This window comes from Haliotis asinina, chromosome 7, assembly GCF_037392515.1.
Source record: "Haliotis asinina isolate JCU_RB_2024 chromosome 7, JCU_Hal_asi_v2, whole genome shotgun sequence".
Lineage (NCBI taxonomy): Eukaryota > Metazoa > Mollusca > Gastropoda > Lepetellida > Haliotidae > Haliotis > Haliotis asinina.
Genome location: NC_090286.1, coordinates 7,954,328 through 7,966,506, shown reverse-complemented (window position 1 = coordinate 7,966,506; position 12,179 = coordinate 7,954,328). Strand labels below are relative to the sequence as shown.

At 37.9% G+C, this 12,179-nt stretch overlaps 2 protein-coding genes across 3 annotated transcripts in view; one reads left to right on the top strand and one right to left on the bottom strand.

Annotated features, from left to right (window-relative positions):
* The window catches only part of LOC137291831 (very long chain fatty acid elongase 4-like), a 139,706-nt gene that overhangs the window by 91,771 nt on the left and 35,756 nt on the right, over positions 1 to 12,179 (top strand). The gene's annotated exons all lie outside the window — the stretch shown is intronic.
* The window catches only part of LOC137291830 (transmembrane protein 53-like), a 163,325-nt gene that overhangs the window by 150,639 nt on the left and 507 nt on the right, over positions 1 to 12,179 (bottom strand). The window contains exon 2 of one of the 2 annotated variants that reach the window (XM_067823369.1): positions 10,696 to 11,371. In XM_067823369.1, the coding sequence (XP_067679470.1) occupies positions 10,711 to 11,371 (661 nt within the window). In that variant the 3' untranslated portion in view covers positions 10,696 to 10,710. Of the gene's footprint in view, positions 1 to 5,624; positions 11,372 to 12,179 lie in introns of those variants that run through there. The other variant, XM_067823368.1, reaches the window with a different exon arrangement.

Below are 12,179 nucleotides of genomic sequence, written 5' to 3'. Positions count from 1 at the left end.
ATTACAGTAAGGAAATGTGTTTTGAGTGACGACGTACAGAAGAAAACACAGTGTTACTACAATCAACGATCAACAAAATATAAGTAACAGTGGGTATTTGCATTTTTTAATTTTCTTGCAAAATATTCAGAAGTGTTTGTTTTCACAATGCTTACCTGTGTAACACCATATGTGTATGTTCGTAAGCATAACATTATAACCAGGGAGACTCCGATAAGTTGTAGATTACCCCTGTTATAACAGAGGGAACTGAAGCTCTAAGATATACATGATGCGGTTGAACTAGCAAAATAAAGGCAGAATGGTACTAGAAGGAAAGACGTACTGGATTAAGTATGTTAAAGCAAATAAATTAGCTTAACATGTTGTTAAATTTTAAATATATTTATCTTTAACGCCGTTCTTTCCAATCCCAAACGGCGTGGGAACATATGTACCTGCAATTAATTAATGTGTACAAAAATATAAAGCATAATTCCACTTTCGTAACAATAGAATACTGACAAAGGTATGGATAACAACTTAAACATTCCTCTATTTTGTGAGTGCGACGCTCGATATAGATTCTTGCATCGTTTTACTGCTTGACAATGGTTACCTGATCTTATAAGGGTGTGTTATTATCAACGTAAAAAGAGTCTTATGTCAATACTTTGATGCATAAAAAGTAATCTGAGAAAAAGATTGTAGGGGGCAATTTCTTCCCTGCTCCCCTGGTCTACCCACGGCCCTTGGTTCAGAATTGGTATCGAAACGCATCTCTCAAAAGATGTTGCTATCCATAAATTTGTGAATATTGTGCTTCCCAACTTCTAAAATGCCACTCGAAGAAATGGTATTAGAAGCCCGAAAATCAGTTGTTACAGTGCCATCATGCTAGTCTAAAGCCGTACTTGATAAAATTTTGCTCATATGACAACCTGCATTCAGTGTATGTGTGGCTGCTTGTACCAGACCAGACCAGATGGTTTTATAGTACTAGCTCACTGAGATATTATGCCGTAGGTAAACATGAATACCCCACTCAGACACATTACACTGACTCCGATCTGGCCAGTCTTGGTTGTGCCCATTCATGCCAAGCGCCAGTCAGGGGCCATGACGTATAGCATATTTTAGCGTTTTTGGTCAGACACTTCTGGGGATTGAACCTGCCATGTTCCGCACTCCGGGCGGACGCTTTAACAATTGCACCATGGAGGCGGTCTGGTTGGTTGGTGGGGTGGCCTAGTGGTTAAATGGTTTCCTCGTCACGTAGAAGACCCAAGTTCAATTCTCCATATAGGTGTAATGTGAGGCTCATTTCTGGTGTGCCCGCCATGCTATTGCTGGAATATTGCCCAATGAGCGTATAAGCATACTCAATAACTTCACATGACCAGCAACTAAAGTATCACATATATACAAGGATCATTTTATTTTCTCAAAGAAATGCACAGAATGGGCCCAGACATTTGAACACAACTGACCATATTGGATTGAATCACTTTTGCGGTCACCCATAGTGGATTTCATAGTTTTCCAGCTGTTCCTCGAAGATTCGGGGTAGAACAGGTCGTCAGAGACCCATGCATGCTTGCCACAAAAGGTGGCTATGCTTGTTGTAAGTGGCAAACGGGATCGTGAGGTCAGGCTCGCTGACTTGGTTGACACATGTCATCGGTTCACAGTTGCGCAGATCAATGGCTATGCTGTTTATGGCCGGGTTGTCTGATACAGATTCGATTATTTACAAATCGCCGCCATACAAGATGAATATTGCTGAATGCGGCGTAAAACTAAACTCGCTCTCTCACTCACTCCTTGAGGGTAACAAATCGCGCTTCCGCTTTGGTCGATTCTTCCATGTTGCAATATGCTGCAGTTTGATTGTTCCTGTTCTCATCAGAGGAAGGTATTGAAGGAAGTCAAGAGTGAACTTTGGAACCAATTTTCACTCTAAACCACAAGTGTTCAAGCAGAACGGTGGACGCGTCCGTGTAGGTTCTGTATTGGAACATATAGGCCATATTTAGAACAGGAGTGTACTGTTTTTGGAACACATGAGTTCAAAGTCTGCGAGGTAGGTGTTCTAACTTCAGAACGCAATATGTTCTTAGAAGACTGTGGTTTCATGAATGAAACGAATAAATACTTATAAAATAATTATAAACCTGTTAAGATATTTCCAAACAATGTTGGGCATCATGCAAGCGGACATTTAAAAAGGGTTTTAAAGAAAATGAAAATACAAGAGGAAAATTTCTCAAAATGTTTTAAATAACTGGGTAAAATCCTGTTACATATGATGAACAACTGAGAAATAAGTGAATCAACAACCTCAAAAGTAGACAATCAGGACGCATATCGGTCCTATACATTCGATGAAATGAACACATTTGGGCAGTATGTGTTCAAAAAGGTTTGATTATATAACTTTCCGGACAGCGTGTGTTCTGATTAGAACAGCCGATGTTCTAACAAAGTCACAAAGCTTGCACACTTGTCTTTTCTGCAACCATACCGAAAGTCGTTTGGCGCCACGGGTCAAAATGAAAAAGTTGTATGTGATTCAGCTAATCTGTACTGAATTGAACACATACAGAACACACAAAGAGTATTCGGAAAACCAGAACACAAGTGTTCTGTAACAGGACACGAGTGTTCTGTCGTTTTAACATAGAGTCTAAATCAGAACACTGAGACTACGTTCTAAATATGTCACAGGAAGGGTGTTCCTAGGGTGCTCAGAACTAGAGTGTTCTTTCCGCTGACACCTGTTCAGGTGTTGACCATGGCACCAGTTGTCTTCATAGTTACATAGACTGGTGTGTTGGCGATCCGCTGTCCAGCTGTTGGGCACGTATACTTGGCGGCGGAAGAACATCTCTTTGTCCATTGGTCCAAAACCTTTCCTTTCAAAGAACCTGTTATGATGGTTTGACCTGCCGACCCCGGTAGATATGTCGCTGAAAGGAACTGCATTCTCACAACTGCCAGTGTGTCTCTTCTTCTTGTTTTTTCACGTTTCCTTGGAAAATCACGAACCATACTGAGCGTTTGCCACGGACGACGTTGATATGTTAATTGGTAAGTAAATATTAACAAAAGACTCAGAATAATATAACAGTCAGTTACGAAATAGTCCCGATATTCCCAAAACAAACATGTCAACCTGGAGCACCTTTTGACACCAATTTTTCTTTCTGTCAATACATCTTCCCAAGGAGAACATTGCATATTTACATCCAAAGAATATTGTGTGCATAAGCGAATTTGGGACCAACAAAATTTAGAAACATATTTAGAATCAACTGCGTGCATTTATTTCTTTCTTTGACTTCTTCTCATTAAGTATCTGAACTAGTCTATCACCAAACTTATCTACTCACCCTTTCAAGTACTGACTGTAATTAAACCTGTCTCACATCAGCGTCGTGGCCTTTATCTTGTGGTTCAACATTCACTGTCAATTTCAACAAAGACCGTACTGTTCTTCATTTTACTTTGTTGTGTTTCTGAGGATGCGATGCATTTACTTCCGACAACGGTCATGTTTAACGTGCACACATGTCGGATGTTTGCTCCACCCCCACCATCTTTATGTGCGAATTATACAGATCCGGATCTGAATTACTCTTCAGTAAACCCATGTCTGTCTCATGAGGCGACGAAAGGGATCACATGATCAGGCTCGGTAACTCGGAGATACCAAAATATAACCCAGTAGTGACATTTGTTTTTGGAGTCTGTTCTAAACAAAAGGGCAATAAAAGCCTCCACTGAGGTCATTTCAAATTGTAAATAGTATTAGGGATTCATAGGTGAATCATAGTGGCGCCACTGTAGTGATCCAGCGAGGTTGAGGTGTCGGGATCGAGCCCACCTGTGGCCGAGAGTAAAGACCTTGGCCACAACTTTGTGTGTAGACTCTTTCGGTGTTGTCACAACCCTGTGCGCAAAGAGAACCCACGTTGATATATATAGCCAGATGGTGGCCACATGGATATGTGCAAACACCTAGTTACGGGTACAGCAAGGTGCAGTAAACTTGGACAAAGTACTGTGACTATTTGTCCTAGTCCACCCGGCTGTGAGTGGGTACCTCGTAAGGATGGGAAAGTCACATTAACTTGGTGCTACTAGTAGGGTGTATGTTCCCCAGGAAGTTGAAATTGACAATACGAAGTGCCGTTGAGATTGATATCCTTGGATCGAGGGACAAACAAAGTGCCTGTGAGCAACAGATATGATACTGCACTTTGTTTCTAGGTCTATTGTACCACAGTTGTTCAGAATGGCAGCGACAAATTCGTTAAGCCGTCAACACAGTGTTACGTGGCTGTTTATTGTGTAATATTGTTCTTAGTATTTTTCGTTGTAAAATTCAGTGAGAGGTCTATTGACAGGATGTACAATGAAACCTGAAAACACTGACAACTGTCTTATCACCGGCATGTTTTGGCCCAGCCATTTTACAATGATCATTAAGACACTGTGGGTGCAGGCTAAAACGTCATAACAGCAACACGGCACCTGTTTATTCCCTATTCCGGCACGACTTTCCGGTCCCAACAAGCAATTTTATCTGTAATTAATATAGACAGAATGTTTTGGAAGCTGCTAAAAGGATCTTATTCCAGAGGCGTGTTCCCCAATGCACTAGTAATATATTTTCCTTACAAGGGGAGTTAACTCTTTCCTTGCCACAAGAAAACCAGCCTTTTGTGTGAGGATTATAATACACTGCTTTGACCTGGTTGCAAGTTTGAATAGGTACGGGGAGGTGAATATTAAAACAGCTGTCTTCATTGTTATAGTTTCTGCGCTTGTATTTTATTACATAAATTTGCATTTGTAGTGCTACTCTATTTTGTTCTGCCATCCAAATAACTTTCTACTAATTGGTACTGGTTTGTGAACTTCATAAATTTTACTATACAATTGTTAATAAGAACACACTTATTTCTTATTTGTTGGTTTCTCATACTTAGGTCTTTTATGGACTGATTTCATGTGAATCAACATGAAACAATAATGAAACTGAGCTTGATTAACACTTGAGGGGGGCAACCCCAACTCTGCCAGCATCCATCGACTACTTCCACCATAGAACTCTTGATTCTTATCAGTGATCACAACAGGCACAGTTAAGTTAGACTGGGGGTTCTACACTGAATGCATAACCACAAGCCCTTGGTGATCCGAGTTAGAATTGGTCTTCAGCATCCCTGCTTGTGGTAAGAGGTGACTAAGTGATCTGGTGATTGGGCTTGCTGACTTGTTGAAATATGTCATCACATCCCAGTTGCATAGATCAGTGCTCTTACTGTTGATCACTGGTTTGTCTAGTTATTTGTAAATCTCTTTCTTATAGCTGGAAGATTGCAGTGTGTGGCGCTAAACAACAAACAAACAATTATAAGCCAAGTGCCAATTGCAGCAACTGGCTACCCGGTAGGTTGGTTGGTCGTCTAATGCCACACTCAATAATATTCCAACTGTATAGCAGCTGTTTGTAAATTATCAAGTCTGGACCAGACAACCCAGTGACCAACAGCATGAGCATCGACCCCTTAAAACAGTAGGATGAGATAGTAATATGACTGTCAATCTTCTAGTGCCTCGCAGACACAAAACTCAAAAAACATCCGTGATACATTTATTTTCTTGAATAATGCATTAAAATAATCTCATCATAAGAAAACAAAACTAACAGTAATGATGGTATAATATCTTTTCACTCTCTGCTTTCCATGTAAATAAATTGTGTCCCGTTAAAAAGATTACACATGTACACACATTATGACATAACAAATACATGTATAGCACTTGGTGTAACAAAACACATGAAACAAATCAGGTAAAGAGTAGACAAGTAACAGCATCCAGTTTTCAACATTTATAAGGATAGGACTTCTTCAACAGAAAGATTTCATTTACATTTAAACTGATAAGAAAATGATTAGATATTTAATTCAGATTCAATACTTATCTGTATAAAGATCTGAGGACAACTTCATAGAGTCAGGTGAATTTTCCGAACAACCACTAAAAACGCTGACAAGTAAAACAAATGCAATAGGTGAGTTCCAAATGTAAGGTCATCAAAGTGTTCCATAAGGAGTTAGAACTGATCGGCAGTATAAAGGCATAATCAATCAGAAAAAGAATCTCATTTCATGACGGGAAGAGGAAAATGAATGCAATTAGCACTGTTTAGATGAGTGAGTGAGTTTAGGTTTATGACACATTTAGCAGTATCACTACAAGGTAAACTGAAACAGGTTCCATGCATTGTGTCCATGTGGAGAATCAAACCCACGTCTTTTGTGTGATGAGCAAACACTTCTACCAGTAAGCTACCCACTTCCCTTATTACTGTTTAAGAATAAATAGAAACAAATTGTACTGATACCAGGATAGGCATATCATGTATTGTATGGATAGTGTAATATGTATTGTACCTTGTATTAAATTGTGTATTGTGTGGTGTGTTGTACAGTGTATTGTATGGTTACAGGGCTGTGTATTGCATGTTGCACTGTATGTTGTATTGTACAGCATATTCAGGGCTCCAGATAACTTTCAACATCAAGACTATGTACTTTCAATGTAGGAGTACTGGAGAAAAAGGTACGAGTACATTTAGAGTACCGAATGGACCATATCAGTAATTCTGTTTCCTTTCATACATGCAACACAACATTGCTACTCCTTTGTAAACAGGTCAATAAACAATACCTTCTCAAATGAAAGCGTTTGTAAATGACTCTCAGACTGTACACCATTCCTGTGGTGTGTATCTGATACGTTTTCTACATATTTTTCCTACCGCAGCACGTAATTTTTATCCACAGATACAAGGGCTAGTCATGACTACTTTGTTTAATACTACAGATTAAATACTCATGTTATCAGACTACCTGTCCCAACAAATAGGTACTGAATGTGGAGGGGTCACAGGTCACTCAATGAAGAACTGATGTACAGGTGAGCTAAATACATCAACTTAACTTTAATGACCTTCCCTAAATGCACTGTTGGCATGATAAGACATTTCATTTGACACAAAAATCTCTACAAAAGTTTAACATAATATAATGGGCAAGTTTAGTTTTACACTGCACTCAGCAATATTCCAGCTATATGGCAGCGGTCTATAAATAATCTAGTGTGGACCAGACAATTCTGTGATCAACAGCATGAGCATCGATCTGTGCAATTGGGAATGATGACGTGTCATAAACTCAGCCTCTTACAACAAGCATAGTCATCTTTAGTGGCAAGCATGGGTAGCTGAAGACCTATTCTACCCTGGATCTTCATTTGTCTTAATATAACATAAGATTTCAGTATAACATAAAGCATATCCTTTCAATTATTCTGGCACAGAGAGGAAAATGCATATCATTATGACAATATTTTGGGAGTGAAGTTGTTGGCAACAAAGTCAAATACTAGTTACAGTACTAGAATTAGGTACTGCTTACGATGTTCGTTAAATGTATGAATTAACAATACATGCTTAACAATAACATTAAAACAATTGCAATTTTTTATCATTAAAATATGAATGTTTGCATAATTCATGTCTGTATCTAGCATTATATCCTCAATATCTCCTGGGTATATGTTCCAATAAGTCTCCACTATACCCTGCATGCGTTGCTGGCTCTGCATTCTCACAGAAGCCAATCAGCTAAGCCGCCATTACAACTGAGCTTGCCACAAAAATTGTGTTCGCAGCTACAAGGGTTTGTTCACTGTGCAACTCGGATTGGGGGGAAAATCACACAGACAAATTCTAAAACTTCAACAAAAATACATGCAAGAACTCCTGCTACCAATTTCAGTGAACTTCTGCATCGTTTGTGTTGACAAGTTTAATCTGTTAGATAATTTAAGAAGCGAAAGTGAGCTGTGATTGGTACGCTCAACTCCCCAGTGCAGACACCTGACTGGATAACAAGCCAGCCAAGGGAGGTAATAAAATCCTCGGGTTGAGCCGTAGATGCATCCAGGGTATTGTGGAGATTTATAACCTGTTGATATCGAGGATGCTGGCACTACTAACTATCTGATTGGCAGTTGGTTTGAGGCAAGAATACATCACTGATATACACTGATCTAAGTCATCTATAAAAAAACCAAGAAAAGCAACAAAATATTGATAATAAATATGCTGAACAATATTCCAACTAAGCAAAGCACTAGACCATTCACACAGAACATCAGTTTTCTCAACAGACTGAGAACACATCTTATGACTCAACTGAAAAACATGTAACACTGCTGTCTGAATGGCACTGTGTTGATAGAGACATTTGTCCATTCCTTACGGTCCATGACAATGACACTGCTATTATTTTACACTAATTTCAGTAATTTTTCACGGGGATTGGGATAGATAAGTTTGACAATGGGAAATTTTCAGCTTTAGAAGGTATTTTCTGAATTTAGAATGGGCCACTGCCCTTGTATCAATATCAACCTTCAAAACTGTAGTGGGCCAGTTTTGTTCTAATATGAAAAATGGTCCATGGCGACTGCCTTTCCCAATCCCTGCTTTCAGCAACAATGGTGGGCACCAAACCAGTGTTCCATGACTAAAATTGAAAATAGCACCATCTGATTTGGTCCACTGACATTCTTAAAATGATACCAATACATCACAATTTATCATGGTCTTGTATTGATCAGCAAACACATGTTGGTGACAATAAATCTTAGAATCTATTTCATTACTCAACAATCCAAAAAAGATATTGCAAGCATAAATTAAAATGATTGCACTACTAAACCCCTGTGGACAAAAGCCCCTTTGTACAAAACCTCCATGAGGACAAAAAATCCAAATGAGGACCTTTGGACAAAACCCCTAAACATATTTTAACAACTGAGTGATTGACTATAGTGATACATTTTGATTGAATATGTAAGGCTGCATAAAAAAATTATATGTTTCTCTGGCACATTTTTTTTCAAAAGTGATGAGAACCATAGGACTTACGTTTTGATTTGTGACAGAAAAAATAGTGAATGAGTGAGTGAGTGAGTTTAGTTTTACGCCGCAGAAAAAATAGTGATGAGGGAGGAACACATTTTTACTTTTTTTCTCCCAGAAATACAGCTTGGGAAGTTTAGCATGTGTTAATGACTTGAAGATTCAGCCAAACTCGTTCTTACAGATACTAATTCTTATGGTGGACAAATGGATGATTGGGACATGGCCAAGTGAAAATTATTATTTTTTAAATGGCAATAAAACATTGTTACGAGCACAAAGAAATGTGACAAGCCAACACCCGTGAAACATTTCACTTTTTCATTTAGCCTAATAGAGTTTATCAGTGACAGGGATTGACAGGCTAGGTTTTTTTGTCCTTGGAGACATTTGTACACTGTTTAAACATATAGCCTTGAAAACTCAACGAGTCTGCTTGTATAACACATCTAAACAGAACCAAGGACAAGAAAGAATCAAATCATTTTAGCCCTCACTGAAAAGCACATTCAAGTGGGGCTAGCTAAAAGATTGAAAATAGGAAGTATTGTCAGTTTGAAATATTCTTAATGACCACTGCTATGAAAACTGTGTAATGTAACATTTAACATGATCTTCTGTTATAAAACTGACAATAAACAATATCAAAATATTTCCGTCAAACTTAAAGAAAAGGGAAAGTTTGGCAAGGAATGGAGGTGACTAGAAACAAAATTGCAAAGCTATAAAAAATTATTTGTAGCATTCATGCATAACAAAAACAATGATGTATATCAAAACTTAAAGCTCCAAAAATATCTAAAGCCATAGCTATCTTTTAACACAAATACATATATAGTCTGATATTCATACACATATATATGTGAAAAACATAAGACTTCAGCATCACATGATTATCAGCATAGTAAATGAAATTCAATCATCATGATAATACCATTTTTGAAAACTGGATAAACTAAGACATTCGGTGTATGTCATACATGTGATAGTAAATCTGGTCAAGATTATTTTAAAGGATATTATTTCAGGATTAATAGCTGATTACACATTTCCAGTTATGCCAACTTATGTAACTTTCTTAAAATTCTGGAGACCGTGATTGAACACCACATATAATTCTTTGACACATCAATACACATTAAGTTTTCCTAAGCTGTCAAGCACTGAACCAGAATTTTGTTAGTTAACACACATTAGATCATATCAGTCATAATATCAGCAGAATGGAGAGAAAAACTCCAAATCACCATAATTACCAATGGGTTGTGTTTTTGTTATATTGCTACATATTTCCTGTATATGGCTTTGATTTTAGACAAACAATTATTTCTTGTGTTTCGCGTGAAATTCTTGCTGGAGGGAGAGGGTGCGAACATAGATACTGACATCATAAATGTTATTATAAAATTTGAAATAAATAGTTTCAAGACAGGATTGTTCTTTTTACAGAATTGATGGATTTTTCAGTTATGTTTTAGTGGAGGATGCAGAAGAGGGGTTCAGGTGATGGAATGACCAAAGAGTGGCTTGAGTATCTGTCAAAGAGAAGTTACTAAATAAATCAAAAACCTGCTGAGTCATTGTTCCCTGCTTTGACTAATTCCATTTTGATCTTCAGTCTAAGTGCTTTTACAAATTATGCAATGACTTAAAAACTCCATGATCACAGATCACAGACCTTACAAATATATATGTGTCTTATCCAACACCTACAGCTTACTAAGTCAACTCGGATTCTGTAGCTGAAGACAGTGAGATACAAACTCATGGCACTTTTGAATGTAAGCTTCTCTGTGGACACGGAAGTGAGCAACATGGTCTGAATCTTCCCAGCAAACGCTCCACACATCAACTCCATGCTGCTTACGGCGGTCAACAACTTCTTGAACATCTTCATGCAGAATCACATGGTCCTTTCGAGAAAACAGGAAGAGCTGTGGGTACCTTCCTTTGTCTTCACAGATGCTTTCATACAAGAAAAATGGGTTTCCAGAACCCTTATCTTTTCCAAGAAATTGTCCGATGAACCTGGAGAAGAACAGATAGATCATAATGCAGAATCCAAGGATGTATTTCAGGATGATGTTCATGCGAAGTGTTGCCATGAAAGCCTGGGCGGCTTTCATTACCCTTCTCTTCCCCGGAGCACTGTCAATGATGCATCCCTTCACCTGCAGCTGATTGTATCGCTCTTGGGAGTGGAGGAAGTCGATGATGTGGCAGTATATGAAGCAGCCACCATTACTGAAGATGTGGAACACAATCTGGTGATCCTCCAGCTTTTGTTCAAAGATAACATCAAGGACCTTCCTAGCAATAGGTTTCAGCAGACCAAAGTTGAAGAACAAAGCATCTGTTGGAAAGATATGGCGGATTGTGATCAATCTGAAAAAAATTGATAATGAGTAGTGCTTAAAAGTATTTCACAAAGAGTTAATAAAGTTTTTCTAATATTTGCAACCAAACATTATGAATAGCATTAAAAATGCTGTCTTATATACACCTGCACTCTGGCCAATACTTGGACCCAACATTCCAGTAAATGTCAGTAAAATTTTAAAATTCTTACTTTATGAATCAATGTGGTAAAAGTGTGTGTGCATGTGCGTGCATGTGTATCTATACACACACTCTCATATGCAAATAGAAACACACATACATGCATAGATAAACAAATGTAATCATGGTAATGTAATGTAATGTAACATAAGAATACTTATGTTATAAAATATAGAATCAACACATATATGCTTGTCTAAAATCATTTTACATAAGATCTTTCATCGCTCAGTGGTTCTTCAGGTCTAATAAAAACAAAGCATATCCATACATATAATCTATCTTCATCATGTTTTTGACATTACAGCTAAACCCTAGCTTCTCTGGAGCCCAACTGGCTGACACTAATCGACATTAAGTGGTAACCGTGATTACGTTCAATCTAACAAAAGTTCTACCAATTACATATCTGAGAAAGTGTTTTGTTTGAAAATGTTTAATCTGACCACTTTCTAAATGGCATTGTGTATTCATGATTATGTGAGAACAAATATCAGTTAAGTCATTGTAAGTTGGGGATGTGGAGTGCCCCTTTAATGCATTGAGAGGATCAATACATCATCACACACATTATTTGACATTAAACAATATCTTGTACTTAACACAATAATTCGAGTCATAATTATTCTCTTTC